Source organism: Lontra canadensis, unplaced genomic scaffold (assembly GCF_010015895.1).
Source record: "Lontra canadensis isolate GAN:19392208 unplaced genomic scaffold, GSC_riverotter_1.0 scaffold1, whole genome shotgun sequence".
Taxonomy (NCBI): domain Eukaryota; kingdom Metazoa; phylum Chordata; class Mammalia; order Carnivora; family Mustelidae; genus Lontra; species Lontra canadensis.
This window is the reverse complement of record NW_022630995.1, coordinates 27096179-27119964: the sequence shown is the minus strand read 5'-3', so window position 1 is coordinate 27119964 and position 23786 is coordinate 27096179. Positions and strand designations below refer to the sequence as shown.

The following is a 23786-nucleotide window of genomic DNA, read 5'->3' as shown; positions in this document are numbered from 1 at the left end:
CTGTCTGACAAATTAAAAAAAAAAAAAAAATAGAAAAGAAAAGAAAAAAAAAAGAATCTAAGCCACAAGAAATAAAATAATAATTAAATGAACCTGAATACATACATAAGGCAAGAGGCTTGGTTCACTGTTCACTCCACAAATACTGATCAGAAAGTGCAAAATGATTTTCAGGTTTTTTGGCCAGCCGTCTGCAAGCGTGGTCCACACATTCTCCACCTCCGACCAGGCCAGCTCGTCCCCGTACTAGATGCAGGACACACAGCACACATTTCAGTGATGACTGTGTATTCAGTACCCAACTTTGTCACACCGTGAAATATTAGAAAATCAAGTTTTTAGAGACAGCTTTAATCTTTTCCATCCTCTAGAGGAATAAACATGTCTTTACATCTAAACATAAAACATCATTAATCATACATGATTTTCTCTCCTCCCTTCAAGACCATATCCTGTATCCAATGAGAAGTGTTTTAAGAGAAGGAATTTGGTTCTTTTCAGACCATTATCTGTTTGGTTATCACAGGATGATCTGATCTCTTCATCTATTTTTACCCTTTATGATTCTTCTTAATAGTTATGTTCAGCATACTGGGTATTTACCCTAAAGATACAAATGCAGTGATCCAAACGGGCACATGCACACGAATGTTTATAGCAGCAATGTCCACAATAGCCAAACTACGGAAAGAGCCTAGATGTCCATCAACAGATGAATGGATAAAGAAGATGTGTTATATATATATACAATGGAATACTATGCAGCCATCAACCCCCCACCCCCACTGAAATCCTGCCATTTTGCAATGATGTGGATGGAACTAGAGGGTATTATGCTAAGCGAAATAAGTCAATCAGAGAAAGACAATTATCATATGATCTCTCTGATATGAGGAATTTCAAAGGCAGGGAGTGGGGCTTTGGGGGGCAGGAAGGAAATAATGAAACAAGATTGGATCGGGAGGGAGACAAACCATAAGAGACTCTTCTCACGAAACAAACTGAGGGCTGCTGGGGGGTAGGGGGTAGGGAGAGGGTGGTGGGGTTATGGACATTGGGGAGGGTATGTGCTATGGTGAGTGCCGTGAGTACGTAAGACTGATGATTCACAGACCTGTACCCCTGGACCAAATAATACATTATATGTTAATATGAAAAAAAAATTTTTTTAAATGGACAAACCAAAAAAAAATAGTTCTGCACAGCAACTGCGAACACCAACCCCACTTTACCTTCGCTGTCATGTACATTAGATTGTTCAAAACCATCGCAGTGGCTTGTGGAGAGCCCCAGCCTTCTCCTCGCAACCAGCGCCTGCTGGTCACCATGAGCTCTCGGTCTTTTAAGGAGTCGTCTTCCTCATCTTCATCATGTCGCCTTGCTGTGGGCAGAGGTTTCAGATCGACCAACTCAATGTTGTTCATCCAGGGTAAGAGATAGTGCAGCATGACTTGCCTCCCGGCGGGGTGAGCGCTCTGAATTCTCTGGCTTATCTCTGTAATTAAAAACAAGCCGAAAGAGGGAACAACCGGCATCATTTCTGTTTCCTTTGATTTGTAATTACCTCTGGTATGAAATGAAAGACCTGGAGCTCTGAAAGTAGCTGAATGAAGAGATCCTGACCAGGGGAGGCGGCGGTGGTATGTGTGGGAGCGGGGGAGGCCCCCGGCGATGGCAGTGACCTCCCTCAGGGAGACAGGGTCTCTTGAGGAGGTGGCCTGGGAACATGAATATTTAAGATAGAAGAAAAGAATCCATCAAAAGTGACAGAAAAGGAACATCTCACAGCAGAAGGAAAACCAGGAAACATTAAAATTTCTAGAAATCATGAGAGCTCAGGATTTAAAGAAATGTAAGGTGACTAACACCAATTGCTTGGCAAAGTAGCCAACAGATTGAAGACCAAAAGCTGATGATTAGGGTTAGCAGTGAGGAAGTCTTCAATAACTTTACAGAGAAGAAACTCACACTAATGGAGTCTGAAGGCCATTTATGAAGATGCATAAGGGACGAGAAAAAGTGAATGTGGACACTCAAGGCAGGTAGAGGAGGTGGGGGAAGGGTCAGAAGTGGGTGTAAAGGAAGAAAACGATGAGAAGAGCCAGGGAGCTGAAAAACATTTAAAGATCACCGCACCTGGTCCCAGAGAAAGGAAGGAGCAGGACCCCCCAATTTCAAAGTGGACAACGTTTCTACTGATAGCCTTCCCCATACAATCCCTAACAAACACTCTGCTCATCTTACCTCAGAAGCAGTAAAAGTGAAAACTTCACTGAGCAGGTTTACAGGCTGTATTTTGGTTTAGAACAGACCATTTTCAGCAAAGGAGTTATAATTAGCAGGTCCTAATGACAAGACTATGTGAAGACAGAAGTGAAGGACAAGGCGACTGAGCTGTGGGCGTGGTCTCCACATGTCCCGGCTGCCATCCCCCATCCCCACCAATTTCTTGAGCTCTGAGACTCAGCTGGACTCTTCTGCTTTCTGTGTGGCAGCCCTGAGAAGCAGCCCAGGAGCAGAATCAGGGTCCATGGCAGCCACCGCTTTGCACTGATAACCATCCACAATGATCCCGAAAGGGCTATCAGGACTCTGGGCAGTACGAAAAGGGAAGGGGCACGATCACTGCCGTCTAGTAGTGCAAACCAGACAGGTAAACCGCTTTAAGAACTGTTAGAAGGATTTATATAGGTTTTTCCCCGTTCAGGTTAGTGAGGGATGGGAAACTATTTCTACTGCTGAAGCGGGTGCCGTGGAAAGATGCTCCAAGAAGGCTAACTAAGGTCATTAAATCTTGAGGCCAAATGAAAGAAAGAACCACAGCAGAATCTTGTCATCTCCTGGATGGCCATTTCGGTGCATGTTCAATTCTCAGGTTAAAATAATATGTCGCAGCAAGTGAAAGCAGAAAAACTACCTAAGTGTGCTGTGTTAAAATTAAATCTTCAGTAGAAGGATAAAGTACTCTAGGAACACTTACAATAGTACGTTCAACGAGTGGAAGGTTAAACTAGATTTTAAACAAAAAACTGTCTTAAATCTGAGTCCTGGGAGATGCAGATAAAGAGGATATCTTGCCTGACACATAGTGCTGCTGTTCTGGAAACCCCTGGAAGGAACTGTCATTTGTCCAAGAAAAGGAAATGGGAACAGAAAGCAACGTGGAATCCTAGTAATAGGTTTTTGTTTTTTTTTTTTTAAGATTTTATTTATTTGACACAGAGAGAGAGATCACAAGTTGGCAGCGAGCAGGCAGAGAGAGATGGGGGAAGCAGGCTCCCTGCTGAGCAAAGAGCCCGATGTGAGGCTCAATCCCAGGACCCCAAGGTCATGACCTGAGCCGAAGGCAGAGGCTTAACCCATTGAGCCACCCAGGTGCCCCCTTAGCAATAGTTTTGCTCCAAGCAGTGCAGGATCTTTCCCTATGATGGGAGGTGTTACTTATGGAAAGAAACCTATATCTTTATCGCTGCCCATTTCTAGTACTAAAGACAGACCAATACACAAGATGAAGTATGTACTAGAAGATTTAGAAAGTTCTGTGTCTATCAAAGAAACATTTTTAAGTTGTATGTGAAGCCCTCCCCAACCCGGGGTAGAGAAGGGAAGGTAAAGTAAGAAGCCTTGGAAAGACTACATTAATAAGAAATCTACCACGATAGATTAGTATTACATGTTCTTACTAAAGGAAAAAAATTATTTTCTTACATAAAGACATATTCTGTTTTGAATCAACCTTAAATTTCTTTTTTTTTTTTTTTTAAGATTTCATTTATTTATTTGACAGAGAGAGATCACAGTAGGCAGAGAGGCAGGCAGAGAGGCAGGCAGAGAGAGAGAGGAGGAAGCAGGCTCCCTGCTGAGCAGGGAGCCCAACTCGGGGCTCGATCCCAGGACCCTGAGATCATGACCTGAGCCTAAGGCAGAGGCTTTAACCCACTGAGCCACCAGGGCACCTCAACCTCAAATTTCTTACATTTAAATTTCCTACAAGTAGTTTTTTAGAAATGACTGCTAAAGAAAACCCACGGACAAGTTCAACGGTCATACCTGAGAATATGGGCAGAGTTAGCTCAGGATAAGCCCTTGCTAACTCCTCAGACAACTGATAATATGAAACAGAGTACAGGTGCGGCAGAGGAGACAGCTGGCTGAGGACTCCATCTGTTCTCTGAACTTCCAATTTGTGGGCATAGCGAAACATCTTCGGTTCCAGGATCTGCAGGAATGTAGATGCGAGATTTTAGGAGTCCTCTGAATTTCAGCCATAACTATAACATAAAATCTTCTAAGAATTATTCCAGCTCAAAAATTACATAGTTATGCATACTGTAGAGTATTTCAGAGGTTAATTTCTAATTCCCAGGAATGTTTGCAAAAGATCTTTAACTGTTCGGAAGGCTTTACACTCCCTGTGCTTAATGCCACCGGTCTGGGTTAGGAGCATAGTCTGAAAATGACTTTAGCAACTTGCAATTACTTGAAGAAGATTTACCACTTTCCATTTCAAAAACAGGATTATATAAAACATGTATAAGTGAAAAAAATCCTCAAACAGATCTTGGTTAAATAAAGATTAAATATGGACTATGAGCTAAAAATTATTTTAACATTATACCAAGTAAATGTACAGCACTGAACTTTTTTCATAATTAATAAAGCCCTGAGGGTGTAATTCCCAAGATGGTGGCTACCAGCATCAGTACCACTAGTCAAACCCTCTGGAAAAATCAGCATCTACTTGAATCTCATTCTTAACTTGGTTAAGAGGGAAGAACCTTATCCTATTATCAATTGGTTAGATACTGTATAATAATAACTGTATAATAATGTCTACTACACAATAATGTATAACAACTGTATAATAATAACTATAAAATCTCCATGCTTGGTAAGTTAACTTTCTAGGTTATTTTTCTAGGTCTGATAAAGAAAATTTATACAAGCATATCATAAAAGGGTTAATTACTTTTACTTGGTTCTCAAAAAAAAACCTTTGGCTCACAATATTCTTCTCTGCTGGACAGAGATAGTTCCAGGCACACGCAAGTCCTAACCACTCCATTTTCATTTGAACACACACAGGCGCATATGTGTGTATATGTCGGAGGAGATCCATAAGCCCTTTGTAATACATTTCTAAATAGTCTGTATTTTTTTTTTAATAATTTTTAACTTTTTTATAAACATATGATGTATTATTAGCCCCAGGGGTACAGGTCTGTGAATTGCCAGGTTTACACGCTTCACAGCACTCACCATAGCACATACCCTCCCCAATGTCCATAACCCCACCACCCTCTCCCTACCCGCTGCCGCCCCCCACCCCCCCCAACCCTCAGTTTGTTTTGTGAGGTTAAGAGTCTCTTATGGTTTGTCTCCCTCCCGATCCCATCTTGTTTCATTTGTGAATAGTCTGTATTATTTCCAGACTTAAGTGACCCATATTATCTTTGTCGTCTTTTTTTTTTTTTTTAAGATTTATTTATTGATTTATTTGACAGAGACAGAGAGAGAACACAAGTAAGGGGAGCAGTAGGCAGAGATGGAGAGAGAAGCAGACTCCCCACAGAGCAGGGAGCCAGATATGGGGCTCAATCCCACAACCCTGGGATCATGACCTGAGCCCGAGGTAGATGCTTAACTGACTGAGCCCCACCCAGGCATCTCTTCTCTTTGTCCTCTATTTTTAATGATAATCAGGAATCAGTGCCATGCCTCCCTATTAAAAATAAAGCCCAAGGGCGCCTGGGTGGCACAGTCTGTTGAGCGACCAACTCTTGGTTTCGGCTCAGCTTGTGATCTCAGGGTCATGAGATTATGCCCTGTGTTGGGCTTTGCGCTGAGCACAAAGTCTGCTAGAGTTTCTCTCTCCCTCTCCCTTTGCCCCTCCCTGCCCCACGCTCTCCCTCTCTAATAAATGAATCTTAAAAAAAGAAAAGGCTAAATATTTATAGGCTTCATTAAATCATCAATAACTTATAGTTTAACTAACATTTGCTTACAAACCTGTAACAGCTGCATAGCAACTTCATAGATACTTCGAGAAGAATCAGCTGCTTTAAACAGTATCAGATTTAGAAGCATCACTGTGTCACACTGATAATCCCTAGGGATAAATTTTACATGTTAGAGAAATTTTAGAGGCTTTCACATCATTCATAAATACGATATACAAAGGGCAAGGCTGCAGACATCAAGTGTTAAGCCTATCGCTAGGTGGGTTTTTTTCCTTGTTTTTTTTGTTTGTTTGTTTTGTTTTTGTTTTTGTTTTTAAAGGCAAAAGGTACGCAACAGATGCAAGGTGATCATTATTCTTATTCTGGTTAAATTTCATTAGAGCTCAAGGAAAGAAAATACTGGTTTCTTAGTATTTCTGACTTCAAAAGGAAACATTTAAAAACAAAAAGAAAGAAAGAAACAAACAAAAGCTAATTAAAATACGAAAGACAGTATGTAGGGTACCTGTTCTGGAATACGTTAGCTATGGCTTTAAAGCAGCCGGCTGCCACTCTCTTGGAACCAGTGTAACATCGATCCACAGCCCAGTACATCAGGTTGCTCTGGTCCGGGTTCAGTTCCAGCAGTAATGTAACTGCCTCACAGCCCAACTGGTGAACCTACATAAAGGTCACAACAATGCCCAGGACAAAAAAATTTATATATACAATATATACAGTATATATACTATATATATATATATATATATATATATATATATATATATGTAATAGTATACATAGTATAGTTCATGTATTTAGCAATATAGTATATATGTATTTTTGTATTTATAGTGTGTATATATAGTATATATGCTATATTGTATATACTATGTTGTATATATAGTATATATACTATACCCGTAATATAGTATATATATTTACTATATTTAAGCACAAAACTCAGTCTCCTTTTGTTCAAGTCCTTCTCATTTTATTCAGACAAAAGAAAAAAAAATGACACGGATAAATTATACTTGGTCTCCTGCTTTTTATACAAGACTCTAAGTAGAACGATTCTCTCCTCCAGCAGAGCCCTGAAGGCGGCTGATGAGTATGAACAATGATTAAGTGCTTTCAGAAAAGTGAGTTATTAACCTCTCCAGTTATTTTTATCAAGCTTTATTCTTGTTTTTGATAACCAAGTAGAAAAATTATTTGGAGGGGAAAAAAAAAGTCCTATTTTAAATTGTGAAGTCTGGGCATGCACAGGAGGGGAGTGAGGAAAAGGGAAGGCACGAAAGATTAATTGGAGAGTGGTCCAAAAAATGATATTAAACATAACAAATAACACATTTCTTCCGTGGAGCTCAACGTATTGTGTATTAATATTTTATTTACAAATCTAGAACTCTCTCATGAGACAACCACATTAATCATATAATACAAAAAGGAAATTAACATTATTTAAATAAGTAATAAATGAGAATTAGACATTTCTTAAATTATTGCATCCTATTTAATTTTACAAAACACGCCTTCTGCATATAACCCTAACCTAATTTAAAAAAAAGACTTATTTTTAATGGGTCATACTATAATTCCAAATAAAGCAGTGCGGATTATTATGAAATCTTAAAGGAATCATCATAATCACCTTTTTGTCCAGAGAGTCCAAAATGTTATCCAACCATTTGTACAAATAGCCATCTGATGAAAGTCCTACATTATCTGCAACAGGGCCACAACATAGTACAGCAGACATAGCCTTCAAACAATAATATTAGAATTACATTTAAAACATTTAAGAGGTTTTATGTTGGTTGCTTAATGTGAAGAGGCAGGATATTTTTATTCATGCTTATGTAGCCACAGTATCTTTAATTCTTTCCTTTACAAAGAAGAGTATAATAGCAGTTTTTGAAACTAAGTAATCTATGATGAGTAGTAAGTAAATACATGATATGAAATAAGGCATGAGCTTGGACAGTACTGGAAGAGAAGAGGAAGAAAAGACCAAGAAAAAGTACTTAAGTAGGAAAAAAGAGGCAATTCGCAGTTCTTTAAGAAAATGGCATTTAAGTTTTGGGTAGATTCTGTAACTTTTTTGCATTGTCTTTTATGTATTTAAAGAAATGTACAGTATAAATATTCGAATACGGCAGGTAAATATTCTAAGGGTAGAAGAAATCCATCCTTTTTATACTACTAGACACTGAGAGACCAAAATATTTAACTGCACTCTTCACGGGAGAAAAAAGAAATTAGATTTCTAAGCAATACCTTTAGTGCACAGTACTGATGTCTGTTAATTTGCATATTTCTGTCACTGTATCTGTCCAAAGGTGTAAACATGATGCTAAAGGGACCTGCCCAGTGACTGAACAGCATAAACAGACTGTGACGAAGGCTCTGTTGAGGGAAGATACTTCTTCTCTGGTGCACTGTGCATTTAAAAAAAAAAAAAAAAAAGGGAAAAAATTTATTTCCATTTCTATTTATTTTAACATGCATGTCAACTTATTTAGTACTGAGTACGTAACACCGCAAGAAAGCCAGCAAAGGTTTTCCTTTGAGCCTACCAAACACCTCCTCGGTGATGGCAATCATTGACGCACGTGCAGAACCAGGAAAGAGGGCAACAGTCTCTGACAGCATGTAGCTCAGCACGGTGAGGGATACAGTATCTCTGCAAGCAGGATTTCAAGGCAGGCGCAGGACTGCCCAGAGGCAGGCACAGAGCCGGGAGTCAGGCCCCTGCTTCTCCCCGGCTGCTGCTGGCTACATGGTAAGCTTGGCCCAGACATCAACATGAACACAAGTCTGGATCTTGGTTCTTGCCAAGACAAAGCTTTGGAATAGGTAAGCTGCTTCTGAGCTTTGTATGTTTTCAGCTGCACAGCTGTCTTTTTCAAAGAATCCTTATGTGGAATCTTGATATACGGAACAGACAAAGGAGGGGCTGATCTACTTCAAGTAAGAGGGGAGGCCCAGAGTCTAGACCCATTCTACTGCCTCTTGGTCTGTCTCTTGGGCAGAAGAAAAACAACATCATTTGAAAACCACTGATTGAGATGATCTCCAAGAATTCTTTCCACTTGAAAATTCTATCTACAAGTTCTCTGCATCAATCCTTGTTGAAGAAACTCAACAGTACCTTTAATGAACCAATCTGGAGGTTGTAGACAAATGTTTGGTAATGGACTAAATTATATCTTTATGCTAACTGAGCTTCAGATGAAGAAATCATTTCCCTCTGAAGTTCAAAATAGGCCTCCTGCACTTGAAATTAATGGACCTAAAGAAATGTTTACAGGCCTCTTTTATAAAATATAACCCATGCTCTCACTTAGAGAGTCAACTGTTTGCATGTTCTCTTAAAGGTAATAAAGTAATTCCTTTTCAGAAAGAAAAAGAAACCTTTGCAATGACATTGTCTATCAAAGGCTACAGTCACATTTTATGTTTCATGCTTGTAAACGATTTATGGCTTTTTAAAATGTAAGTGTATATATCAATGTTCCTAGGGCCTAAACCAGGACCTGGCTTATAGTAGGTACTGGAGTAACAGGCACATATACCTTAAAGGAATCAGTCAGTAACACGGTATCCTTAGCAGACTTTGTAACTGCGGCTATGCCCTTCTTCCATCATTCAGCAGTATCTTGTTAATTCTCTGTTCAATTACCATTTGGGACATAATGGCTCTTTGCTCACTGCACCTCGAGCAAGTTTGCCTAAAGAAGCTTCTTCTATTGATTTCTTAAATTCTTTGTTAGTGTCTTTATTATCATTAAAAATCGATGTGGTGTTGCTTTTTGATTTCTACTCGGGACACTCACTGAAGGTCAAACAAACTCTTGGCCACCCATGTTACGCTGACATATTTCCCACTATGTTCCCAAGCTGCTTTATCACCTTAGCCTGCAAACCCTCAGGGGAAGAAAGCACACGATGGTTCCTTAATAGTCGATAGTGTTTTAAGAAACTGGAAAGAGTACCTGGAACATTCTGAATGATATTCGCCACTAAGGCACTAAAATGGCATCGTATATCCTTCAGTGTGTCTGAGTCTTTTTCATTTTCTGCTTCCAGGAGTTGTCTAGTTAAATCTACATATTCCAATAAAGTGTTGTTGAGGAAATGTGTTTCATTATCAAGGCCACCACTTGCACTGAAAATATTGAAAAAAAAAAGTGATTTTAAATTATAATTCAAATCAAAATAAATTCCTAGTAATCAAAATCAGAATAATACACAGTGGACCCTTGAACAATGTCAGGGTTAGGGGCACCTACCCCCACCACCCCAGGCAAAAATCTGCATAAAACTTAGCTATTGATAGCCTACTGTTGGCTGGAAACTTTACCGATAATAGAAACTTGTCGATTACCATATATTTTATATGTCATATGTATTATATACTATATTCTTGGAATGAAGCAAGCTAGAGAAAATAAAGTATTAAAAAAATCGTAAGAGAAAATACATTTATAGTATTGTGCTGTTATAATCCACATACAAGTGGACCTATGCAGCTCAAATCCATGTTCAAAGGTGAACTGTATATTAAACTTGGCACGATCATGGTAGTGTGCAACTTAATATATAAAAATTAAATGAACATGATTTGGCTTCCAAATACAAAATAGATAGTGCTTCTCAATCAAGAAACTGTTACTTCAATTTATATTATTCAATTCCATATCTACCTTTAATCAACTCTTCTGAGTGCTGAATGTTATTCCCTCTGGCAAAAAATATAGCTTTTCAAAATAAGGAAATAAGGAGGTATATGGGATAGGGAGGATCAATTTAGAAGGGTGGAAAGAGGAGGGGTGACTGGGTGGCTCAGCTGGTAAAGTGGCCAACTCTTGATCTCAGCTCAGGTCTTGATTTCAGGGTTGTGAGTTCAAGCCCCATAGTGGGCTCCACACTGGGGGTGGAACTTACTTAAAAAAGGCGGGGGTAGAAAGAAGAAAGACTAGTTCTATATATTCTCAGAGCTGCCATGCAAATTCACATTATGCCTTTAGTACAAGCAATCAAATATCCATTAGGTACCTATTCTCAGCAGGATTCTAGCATAGGGAGTACCGAGGATACAAAAATTTAAGAGAATTCAAGAAAGAGTGCTGGTTTTCAAGTCTTCTATCTAACACCTATGGAGCTGCCTCAAAACTCTCTGTAGTAATTTTCTGAGGTAAGGGTCCTGAGCCTGGAAACCACAGACTGAAAGGGGGTCATTGGGTTAGTCAGAAGTTTTGGATTCCAGTCTTGTTCCCACACTTATTAAGGATTTGACCAGCAGCTACTTCAGAGCATTTTAGTGAGAATATAAATTAGTTACTATATAATAAAGGATTAGTAAACCATAAATGTTATATAAATGGTTAGCTATTACATTTACATTTATTTTCATCGGTTTTTCCTTGCTATATTTGAAAAGTACTTCTAAAATATGTGGTTTTAAAAGTAAAAATAGGGATGCCTGGGTGGCTCAGTCAGTTAATGATTCCAGGGGCCCAGGATCGAGTCCCTCATTGGGCTCCTTGCAGGGAGCCTGCTTCTCCCTCTGCCTGTAGCTCTCCCTGCTTGTGCATGCCCCCTCTCTCTCTGACAAATAAATAAATAAAATCTTTAAAAAATAAAAAGTTAAAAAAAAGGTAAAAATAATTTTTAGGAGTTGTGGCCATGAAAAGAAAAGTAAGGAGTCACAATGGTACTACAATGTATTAAAAATACCAGTCTACAACAATAAAAATATGTTGAATAAATTCAAAATGAAATGTTATTCTTCATTCCTTAAAGGAATGTTTTTAATTTCTGAGTCGTGATTTACTACTGGATGGGAAACCAATTTAATAGACTGCAACCTGACTCAGAAAAAAAACATTCATTCATTTAACAACTATTCATTGAATCCCTCCTACGCATCAGGCACATCAGATCGGCTGGTTGAACAAAGCCAAGATCCCTGCCTTCTTGGCCTCTAGAATTCATTTTTTTCCCTTAATCAAGGAAATAAAAAGTCCATAGTATTAACAGCCTTACAGGATTACTTTCTCTTAAAAAAACAAAACCAAAACAAAACATGTAACCGTGTTCAAAACCATTACTGCTCAATAGTGACTACAGCTTTTGTAAATTTTAAATATACCAACATCCAGCAGTTTCCCCAAATAGTGCCAAAGATTCTTCATTCACTAATACTACATTGAAAGCAACAAAACAGAAAGAAAAAAAAGACACAGAGATAAGCCCAGTATGTTTCAAATTCTCTTTTCCAAACTTCCACTGTTTTATTTTTGTGTAGGACAAAAAAAAAAAAAAAAAAAAAAGAATGCTGTTTCTTTTCTTCTTTCTTTTCATTTATTATAAAAGAAAGGGTAAGTCAGTGGTCTAAATTCTCTTTCATTAAAGCTCAATTTTTTTAAAAAATATTTTATTTATTTATTTGACAGACAGAGATCACAAGTAGGCAGAGAGGCAGGCAGAGAGAGAAGAGGAAGCAGGCTCCCCATTGAGCAGAGAGCCCGATGCGGGGCTCGATCCCAGGACCCTGAGATCATGACCTGAGCCGAAGGCAGAGGCTTTAACCCACTGAGCCTCCCAGGCGCCCCTTAAAGCTCAATTTTGAAAGCACTCATCAAAAGCATTTGATGCTAACTATGGAAGGTATGAGGTACTCTAAGAAATAATCAGGACAAATGCCAATGTCACAATACAGCACTAGTTTATGAACATTCTTTTTCCCTTGAGATCTCTTTTCCGTTTCCAGTTACCTTTATTTGGAGATGATCAGATCTTTTTTTTTTTCCTCCTTCAATAGTCAGGCAACACAGTTACCCTTCCAAAGTCAATGGAATTTTCCTGGTCTTAGTGTCCACATGCCTTTATTCTAGCAATAACTCCAGGTTTTATGTTTTCATTGGTGAAGCATGGTAAGTTATGAATTGTGATTTATGCTCATGGATTTTGGAGAAATTAAGAGTCGACTGGAATAAATTTACAAACCTTATAGAGAGCATTTAGCCTTTATATATATGATTTTACAATCCAAAAGAAATAGATCTTTAAAATAAGGTAAGAAATCGTTAAGTTAGTCACCAAAAAAGGCCACTGTCCACTTGCCTGACTTACTAGATTCCTGCAAATATCAAAAATCCTAGGAACACTATAGCTGATTTTTGCCCGAAGCAATCTGGTACTAGTGGTGGATTTTTTTCAATACAGTTTTTAGCCACTGGTTAACGTATTGGCTGCATCTTCTGTAAATAATGTTCACAGGGTAGCAGTTTTTTGTTGTTGCTGCAAAGGTGCTTTTCTGTTTTTATATATTTCATTTAAGAGAAAAAATATGTTCCCTAATCATTCCGAAGTTTTAGAAAAGTCAAAATCCAATACTGACCTGTGACTAATGACACCAGCATCTGCCAGCAGTTCAAATATTCGTACCAGTTGTACTCGTAAAATATCTCGACGCCTGCGCCGTTTCATATTCTATTCCAAAGACAGAAAGACATTCAGTAAACATCCTTCAGAGAAGTTGCTAGAAAACTTTCCCGTATTACTTGGGAAGAATAAGTGTAATGCACACTTCGATCACTCTACTGGCTACTGAATCAGAGATACATGTGAACAGTTTGAAATTAATGAGCCAAAATAAATCACATGATGTTTTACGTGACAACACTCCTTGTGTGGGGAGAAAATAAAATCCTATAGTTACTTCTCAGTTACTTTCAGGTGATTTGCTAATCTGGCAACTTGGAAGCACTGAAGCAGTCAGTAAACTGTTCCCACTGCATGGTTAAGAATCCCTAAGATATTACCCAAAATATAACAACAGGACAGGGAAAAGAACACACAGGGGAATGAAGAAACCCCACAGATTTTGCTCATGCCGAAGTTTTCCACTCAATAGTTAATTCTGACATAGAAACTAAATGCAGAAGAAAAAATTTCCCTGATCATTACGGTCTGAATAAATTGGTCTTACTAGCACCGAAGGACTAATGGTTAGCACATTTAGCTGTCATATCTCCCCTGGATTCTGCGGGAACCTGTGTAGTCGGAAGAGACAGATTTGCTCTACCACTTCCTTCTACTGTTCATTACGTCACTGGGAGGTGATTTTCACAATACAGAGCAACAATGCAGTTTCCTGCCTTGAGCAGACCAATTTGCTGATGACCAGCTTGTTACATTTCCTATTTCCCTTTTTTTTTTTTTTAAGATTTTATTTAGTTATTTGACAGACAGATCACAAATAGGCAGAGAGGCAGGCAGGAAGAGAGAGGAGGAAGCAGGCTCTCCATGGAGCAGAGAGCCCGATGTGGGGCTCGATCCCAGGACCCTGGAATCATGACCTGAGCCAAAGGCAGAGGCTTTAACCCACTGAGTCACCCAGGCACCCCACGTTTCCTATTTCTTATCGCTCTTTATAAAGTTTACAGCCATTTGTACTGCACAGGATAGCTTCTAAGCAGTCTTTGATGATCTCTGTGAAGTTTTAGTTGACTTGTTTCCATTCTGTCGCTACAAAAAGATCTTGAGTGTGAAGCGTTCAAAATCAAATCTTACATTCCAGGTACAACACTGAGCTAACCCACTCATTTGCTAGAAGGACTTCTTCCCCCTGAAATTCTGAAGTATAAACATTGCTATTTAATTTTGTTGCCTATTCCAAGTCCCTCTAATGAATCATCCTACACTGTAATCAACATGATCATTCTGAAACAAAAGTCCAGTCAATTATTATCACTACTCTACAGGGCTGAATTAAAGAAAGGAACTGAAGCCTTACAGATGCCATCTTAAAGTTTCTAAAAGGGTGGCTCTTGTCACCATGTCCTTCTCCTGTTTTAATTCCTCTGGGACATCAACAGCAGTGGGCTCTCAGTCTCCTATACTAGGTTCATCTAAGGTGCTTTTTAAAAGATTTCTGGGCTCTGTTCCAGGGAATCTCACTCACTAGGCCCAGGAATCTATAATGTGTAGGAACTCCCCCAGGTAGTTCTAATGCTCACGCCATATGGTGCCCAGTGGTCTGCAGGATAAAGCTGAGACCAGGAGTCCTTCATGAGATAGTTCTTGTCTTGCTTTACAGCCTAATCAATCATCAATCACTTTCTCCATAACATAATCATGCAAAAGAATCTGCAATGTCCACATTCTTTTTATAAAATTTGCAAATGCCGTCTCCCTGCCTGGAATGTCTTTCCCATGCTTGTCCACTGGGGAACATGCTTCAAACTTCTCCTCAAATATTGGTGCTTCAGGCCTACTTTTCCTCGACAGGCAGAGCCAGAGGCTTTCTTCTCTGCGGTTTGAGCAACCTCATATCTGTGATTTCATTCCGGTGTGTAATACGCTGTCATAATTATGGTTCATGTATCTACCTGTCCCCACCAGACCTGTGGTTTCTAAAAGTTGCAGATTTTTAGATTTAGGGACATAGACCTGGGGTTGGCAAACTATAGCCCTCAGGCCAAACCTGGTCCACTGCTGCCTAAAAAAAAAATTGGAGGGGTGGGGACGCCTGGGTGGCTCAGTGGGTTAAAGCCTCTGCCTTCGGCCCAGGTCATGATCTCAGGGTCTTGGGATCGAGCCCCGCATGGGGAAAATCTCTGCTCAGCAGGGAGCCTGCTTCCTCCTCTCTCTCTCTGCCTGCCTCTCTGCCTACTTGTGATCTCTGTCAAATAAATAAATAAAAAAAATCTTTTTTAAAAAAATACTTTAAAAAAGTAAATTAAAAAAAATAAAATTAAAAAAAAAAAAATTGGGCGGGATATAGCCATGCCTCTTTGTTTCATTGTCTAGAGCAGACTGAGTAGTTGCAACAGAGACAGCAGGGCCCAAAGAGGTGAAAATATTTACTATCTGGCCATTTAGAGAAAAGCTTTGCTGACCCCAATCTAGACTCTGACTGGGCCCACTTGAGTTAGAGCAATTTAGTATGTTTTCTACAATGAGTTTCCACGTAAGATCTTCTGTGAGGGGGCAGGGAAGAATTCTGTATATTAAAAAAATGTTCAGGAGCACCATGCTTAGGAGTCTCAGTCAGTTTAGTGTCTGACTCTTGATTCCAGCTCAGGTCATGATCTCAGGGTCATGAAATCAAGTCCCACGCTGGGCTCTGTGCTGGGCGTGGAGCCTGCTCAAGCTTCTCCCTCCCCCTCTCCCATGGCCCCTCCCCACCCTTGCATGTTCTCTTAAAAAAAAAAAGAAAGGGTTGAAGACTGCATCAGACCATCTTTTACATATCTACTTCTCAATCGCTAACTTTTGGTATAATGTAGGGAATACAGAAGACAAGTATCCGCCAAATAACTATTTAATGAGGAAAACTACATTTACCTCTGGCCTTCTTTCAAGTGCTTCTTTAATTATGGGATGCAATTCCTCTATTAGTTCCCTAGAAGAAAAATTACATACATTGTTAAATAATGGCTGAACAGATATAATCTGATGCACAAATATGTAAATACTCATCTAATGACACACAGTAAAGTGTTAACCCCAGTTCTACTGTTTTAACACAGTCCTCATTGTTTTGGTTACAGAAGAACACATGCACACTGTAGACCACTGGGAAAGCAGAAAAAATGGTACAGCCCACCTATTCTAACTTGCGGAGGTAAATATCGTCAACACTGGTATTCCAACATTTTGTAGCCCAGGTGTACTTTACATAGTTGAAGCCCCAGCAGATATGAGAAGATATCCTTTCTTCCTCCAACACTAGCATAATGACATCCACGTGCCCTTAATTAACTCACAATATCCTACCACATGGGATACCATATGGGATAACACATTATCCCAAAACTATGGGATACCATAGTTTTCCTAAACGTTTTCATTTATTACTGGTTCATTAAATTTCATCTAAATTTTATAAAAGATTTTATTTTTAAGTAATCTCTGTACCTAAAATGGGGCTCAAACTCACAATCTCAAGATCGAGAGTCAAATGCTCTACTGACTAAGCCAGCCAGGTGCTCCAATTTTTTCTAATTTTTATTATTATAAATACTGCCTCAGTGAACATCTCTGTCTTCATTTCTGATTATCTCCTTAGGATTAATTCTTACAAATGGAATTGATGAGTCAAAGGGCACGAACTTCATGAAAATGATAATCTCATCTTTGCTTATAATCTGATTTTAAATTGAAAATGTGCTCATTAGAGATGTAGATCATAGATGATGGGGAAAAGAAAAAAGAAAAAAAGTAAAATGCATCCACTATTTCATCATCTATAAAACTACTGCAGACTTTAATGTATTTGCCTCCGGATTGTTTCTGTTTATGAGAATTCGTTTTTTTAAGAAGCTGAGATCATTTTTCTAACCCACTTTTTTTTGCTATTAGCAAAATAATGTATTTTTTTGTCATAAAATAATCTTTCAAAAGCTCATTTATGATGAATGCCATCCCACAAATACCGACCTATTATCTCTGTTGTACGTGTTATCTCAGAGATAAAATATCAAACAAACATCACCTTAGATCAATAGAGGATAACTTCAAAAGAATAAATACAAGGCCCAGCAGGCAACAATAAAGCAGAATCTCATGCAAAAGTGAAGGACTTACTTTGTCAAGATAAAGAACATCAAGGATGATATTAAAAAAATATTTCTTTTACAAATAATCTAATTCTTGCTGCGTGAAATAAGTCAATCAGAGAAAGACAATTATCATATGATCTCCTTGATATAAGGAATCTGAGAGGTAAAGTGGGTGGCTTGGGGGGTAGGGAAGGCAAAAATGAAATAAGATGGGATCGGAAGGGAGAAAAACCATAAGAGACTCTTAATCTCACAAAACAAACTGAGGGGGATGCCTGGGTGGCTCAGACAGTTAAGTATCTGCCTTCGGCTCAGGTCATGATCCCAGAGTCCTGGGATCGAGTCTCGCATCGGGCTCCCTGCTCGGGGGAGAGTCTGCTTCTCCCTCTCCCTCTGCCTCTTCTCCTGCTTGTGTTCTCTCTCTCTCCCAAATGAATAAATAAAATATCTAAAAACAAAAAACAAAAAACAAAAAAACACAAATTGAGGGTTCCTGGGGGAAGGGGGGTATGGAGAGGGTGGTTGGGTTATGGACAGTGGGGAGGGTATGTGCTATGGTGAGTGCTGTGAAATGTGTAAACCTGATGATTCACAGACCTGTACCCCCTGGGGCTAATAATACATTATATGTTAATAAAAAAGAAGTGAAAAAATCTAATTCTTTTGAACAAGAAGAGGAAAAACTATAGTTTCAACCAATAGACCAAAACTATAAAATAGTCATATCATTGTGTCAATAGGTAGGAAAATATTAAAAATTTATGTGGCATTTTATCATTTTTAGAACACATTTATATATAGTATATATGAGATTTCATAGTAATTCTGTAAAGAACATTGGGGAAATCTTATTTGCTCAGTCAAAATGAAGGAAAAAAGGATCTAAGAAATTAAATGACTCGTTTAATGTTACATGGTTAGTTAACTGGTAAATGTCAGGACTGATATGCACCGTCCTGATTGTAAGGACTCTATCTCACCTCTCCAGTAGTATATTGACTATTTTAGTGCATAGAGAAAACATATGAAGGTAATTACCTAAAAGCTCCTGGGTTGGTCCTGCCAAGACCTAGAACAAGGGATTCTGTGATTTCCATGCTCTCAGAGCGCATCATTGGAACTACATGCTTAAACAGGGATGAAGGGGATGGGATGCCAATAATCTGGAAAAAAAATGTGTATTTATAGCAGCCATTAATGACAGCACATCCAACTAAATAACTTGGCATTTCATTAATACTTCATCAAGGGCAACGGAGAGATGAAATTTTACTGTGAGTGGAACTTCAAAATTCACCCATGGTGTACGTAATCTAAGAACATTAAATGATTTGTCCAATGGTTCACTCTAAGTTCACTGACAGAATTTGGGCTCTGTGGGTTTCTTAATTTCTTACAGATACTTACCATTACATAATAGGCTCACTTCCTCTGTAGGAGGATATTCTGATATTCTATGTCTTTTGATCCGTGAAAGTGAATTAAACAAAATTATTTCCAAGTCATTGGTGTTAAAGTAAGACACTCAGATCTTACTCAGTTTTCTAAATTTTCTTCAACCACCTCACAATATTTTGTGTCACATCATGAAGACTACAGAACTGTTCTTACCAAGTATCACATGTCACTGCATAATTTAGGGAAAGTCAACAAAGGTATTTAATTATTTAAATGATTTCTTTTATATTGTGAGAACTACAGGAAATCAAGTGAGCAACGATGGGGGTGAAAATTACTTTAAAAATATTACGATGAATTTAATGACCATGATCATCTTTTCACCAAAGAGAAACGATATACATATATATAGTTTTATATAGTTTTTTATTATATATATTCCTGGTTGGAATCAATTATACACACACACAAATACACCCGAACACACACACACACACACACACACACATATATATAAAACTGATTCCAACCAGGAATCCATAGTAATGGGACTCCTTGAGCTGTTTTTATCATTCGTACAAGTAATACACTTTTCAACCACATTACTTTACTGTCCTGGAAAAGAAATCTGAAAACATTACTTTGTGGTGCCCTTCAGATTCAGTGGCGGACAGGGAAAGCTTACTTTGGAATCAATGCTGTAGCCGCTGTCAGGGGTGGATGCCAGCGTCTCGGGCGGGGAACACCTCACAGACCCGGTGGATGCGGAAGAGGACGTGGACGACGCCGCACTGCAGCAAAGCAGCAAGTAGTTCCTCCACAGGCCGACGTAGGAGTCGCTGCTGGTGGTGGTGTTTACCTTCTTGGCATTGATGGGGCTACTGGGGGAAGAAGAAGAAGACAAACAGGGAGCTGAAAATAATTCAATGTGTTCTGAACTTCTTTTTAAAACTAAAGCTAAATTCTATCAATTTAGGAGAGATGGTTAATAAAGTTTTATTACTAACCACTAAGTCTCTGTGGGATGGCATAAGATATAAATGACTATCGGAAAATTTAAATACATCGTAGGATCATTTTAACATAATCTACTGTTCTTGTGATCAAAGTTAATATTTTTATCAGGTCACATTTTATAACTTATTATACACACTCAGTGTTAAAAAAAAAAAAACTGGGAAAACAAAATGAAAATCACCTTTAGTCCCATGTCAATATAAGCACTGTATATTCTTTTTTTTTTTTTAAAGATTTTATTTATTTGTCAGAGAGAGAGAGGGAGAGAGAGCAAGCACAGGCAGACAGAATGGCAGGCAGAGGCAGAGGGAGAAGCAGGCTCCCTGCCAAGCAAGGAGCCGGATGCGGGACTCGATCCCAGGACGCTGGGATCATGACCTGAGCCGAAGGCAGCCGCTTAACCAACTGAGCCACCCAGGCGTCCCAGCACTGTATATTCTTTTATACATTTTCAATTCAAATACATAGATATATAAATAAATGAATATATCTCCCTTAACTTATAAAAGCTGAATAATATGGCTGATTTTCACATGTACTTAATGTGTATTTTAAACATCTTCCATTAAATGAATATACTTCTCTGACATCATTTTTTATGGCTGGATGCTATGTTATTATAAAGATTATCAGGATTTATTGTCCAAATTTTCATTATTGGACATTTTAGCTAATAGCAATTTTCCCCTATAATACAGAGCACTATACATTTGAATATATGCTTAATTACAATAAAAGTTTAATTATTTTCTTGGGTAAACTCTTGAAATTGAAATTGTGACATCAAAAGGACAGGTACATTTTTAAGGCTTCTGTCAAATTTCTGTCTTGAAACATCAGATCAATAACATATATTGGCACAATTCTATAAATTTTTCTAAATACCAAAATGCTGGTGGGATTAAGGTTTCAGAGCAAAACAAAGCAAAAAGATATTAATACACTGTCCTTGTCTTCAATACATTTATATATTAAGATAAGCAAAGCAATATACCAATTTATTAATTCACCAACAGTGTTTTACTATTTTAGAAAATATTATGATAGCAGTAAAACAAAACAAACCCTGTAAAAATCACTACCATCATGTGTGTCGGGGAAGATACACAATACAGAATAAATAAAACAATGTCAGATGGTGCCCAGTGTGATAATGAACAACAAAAGAGACAGAGAGGGACGCCTGGGTGGCTCAGTTGGTTAAGCGGCTGCCTTCGGCTCAGGTCATGATCCCAGTGTCCTGGGATCGAGTCCCGCATCGGGCTCCTTGCTCTGCAGGGAGCCTGCTTCTCCCTCTGCCTCTGCCTGCCATTCTGTCTGCCTGTGCTCGCTCTCTCTCCCTCTCTCTCTCTGACAAATAAATAAAATCTTTAAAAAAAAAAAAAAAGAGAGACAGAGAATGGTTGTAGGAGAGGGCCTTCCAATTTAAAATATGGCAATTAGGGGAGACCCAATGAGATAAAGTCATAAAGGTTATTTGTGCAAGGTGGCAGGTGTCAATTTTCACTTAAAAAAAAAAAATCTAATACACAATTCCTGAGAACATACACAGATATATAATAAGTGTGTATACACATAGAGAAATACCAAAAATAACTATATTCAGGTCCAAAAGAAGGAATGACTCCTCTGGGTTGGAGATGTAGAAGAAAGCTTTAAAAATAAGACGTAATTTGAGCTACATCAGATATCAACACATAGAACACGGAGAAGACAAAAAGCATTCTAGGTTCATGTGAATAAAAACTCAGACACTAGAAACTGTAGACCCCAGCAGTGAACTCTGAGAAATTTTTTTTTGTTCTAACATAAGAGCACATAGGTAGCCATGACTGAAAGTAAGGAAAGATGTATAGACTGGAACCAAGTTTGGAGAGCCTTTCATGTGAGCCTAAGGTGTTGAGTTTGTCTGGGTGTTGGGTTTACATGGCAACATCTATGAAGAGAGGACTCATTCTATGCCATCTGATGAATGGCACACTGGATCAAATGAAACCAGGAACTCAAATTCACGTTCAAAAATCCTCTGTTCTAAAAAAAAAAAAAAAAAAAACCTCTGTTCTATTTAAGAGCAAGAAGAAATTAACTGCAGCTGATGATGACCTGCCTCCACACTGTATCACACCATCAGTTACTCCAAATTTTTACCATTAGCCTCCAAATGGAAGTTCAATGCCATTGTCACTGCCTATCAGCAAATGGCCTTCCTCTTGATGTCATCAGGAGAAGTCAGGTCCCTGAGGTCAGTGTCTCTTCACTTCGCACCTTCATCTACAAACTTCCCTATATCCACATCCACCCTCCTCTTCCGACCCTTCCCTCCTTAGTTCTTTCCTTCCATATGGATTCATCAGACACACACCATGTACCAAGCACTGTCCTAGTAAGTGAACTAACAATCTGGTGAGACTGAATGACATGAAAAGGAAGAGGGGATTATAAGACTACATCCTTCACATCTTTCATCTCCCTCTTTAATACATCAGTCCAATTATGGCACGTCATTTATTTGTGGAATTTCCAACTTATATGACTTTTCAAATACATACTTATAAAAACTGACAGTCTACACATTTAAAAATGTACTTTTTTTTTTTAGATTATATTTATTTATTTGACAGAGATCACAAGTAGGCAGAGAGGCAGGCAGAGAGAGAGAGGGGGAAGCAGGCTCCCCACTGAGCAGAGAGCCCGATGTGGGGCTCGATCCCAGGACCCTGGGATCATGACCTGAGCTGAAGGCAGAGGCTTTAACCCACTGAGCCACCCGGGTGCCCCTAAAAATGTACTTTATATCAACTAGGAAATTACTTACTTTATATCAACCTGTGGGGACAACAACTGAAGTCTTGTGTATGCAAACATCCAAGCATAGCTCACAGCTGTACAGCAGTGTTTGGGGAGGTTTTCCTGCTTTAAAAAACTGGAGAGACTTATAATCCACGGGTCTTGGCCTTGGGTCACGTGTGCAAATATCCATATGTGGGATGGACTAATCACATCGAATTGGTGGCTGATGGGAGAAGAGTTCCACTCTGCTAATGTCTGTAAATCTATCGAGCTAGGGCAATACAGCAAAGTAGTCTACGAAGAGAAAAAAAACAACAACAATGGGTTATCACACATTTCGGTAATTTTCAAAATTCTGCCATATGAATTGTATTAAACTACATGTGGCCTATTGGTAGTTTCTGGAACAGAGGTTCTAAAACAGAGGTAATGATGAGGTCCAAAGTGGGTTTAAGGGAGTAGTGAATTCCTGAAACTGCACACACCATTTTTGTGTGTAGGTGTGTACATGTGCTTTTCTGAAGAGAGATTTCACAGCTTTCATTATTCTTAAAAGGCTCTACAGACCAAAAAGGGTGAAGAACCACGACTTACGTAATTCATATAGGAATAGGCAACTTCCACGGGCATACTAACGCTGTTGGGAACTGAAAAAGGGACCATTAACTTCATGCTGACATCCTGAAATAGGCATTCGTAGAACAGACTGGAAAATGGGACTTCACAGAGGTACCTATTCTTACATATTTGTTCAACAATATTCTAAGCTCTTATACTGAAGAGATAAAGACTGACCTTCACAGCAAATTATGTGTCATTCGAACAACAACAACAAAAACAAATGGAGTCTTAAACTGAACAGAAACTCAATTCATACTCTATCAAGTCAACAGATATTTACGAAACACCCACTCTGAGGCAGGAAGGCAAGACTTCAGGCACTAGAAGAGAGTGCTTCACTATTCTTTTTGTTGGCATAAATCATAGTTAATATTCTAAAACAGAATTCTTTAAATTGTACAGATTTATAATCATCACTTAGGTTTATAATTTTTCTTTATTA

The 23786-nt window shown here is 38.6% G+C and overlaps 1 protein-coding gene across 12 annotated transcripts in view; it reads right to left on the bottom strand.

Moving 5' to 3' along the window:
* FRYL (FRY like transcription coactivator) overlaps positions 1-23786 on the bottom strand; it is a 260625-nt gene that overhangs the window by 61505 nt on the left and 175334 nt on the right. For all 12 annotated transcript variants that reach the window (XM_032852083.1, XM_032852119.1, XM_032852093.1 and 9 more), the window contains 13 exons: positions 22749-23017; positions 19602-19797; positions 18557-18681; positions 16302-16359; positions 13351-13442; positions 9941-10113; positions 8223-8383; positions 7597-7707; positions 6466-6620; positions 6010-6109; positions 4051-4219; positions 1233-1495; positions 106-246 (listed from right to left, as the gene is read on the bottom strand). In XM_032852083.1, coding sequence (XP_032707974.1) covers positions 106-246; positions 1233-1495; positions 4051-4219; positions 6010-6109; positions 6466-6620; positions 7597-7707; positions 8223-8383; positions 9941-10113; positions 13351-13442; positions 16302-16359; positions 18557-18681; positions 19602-19797; positions 22749-23017 — 2013 coding nt within the window. The remainder of the gene's footprint in view (positions 1-105; positions 247-1232; positions 1496-4050; positions 4220-6009; positions 6110-6465; positions 6621-7596; positions 7708-8222; positions 8384-9940; positions 10114-13350; positions 13443-16301; positions 16360-18556; positions 18682-19601; positions 19798-22748; positions 23018-23786) is intronic.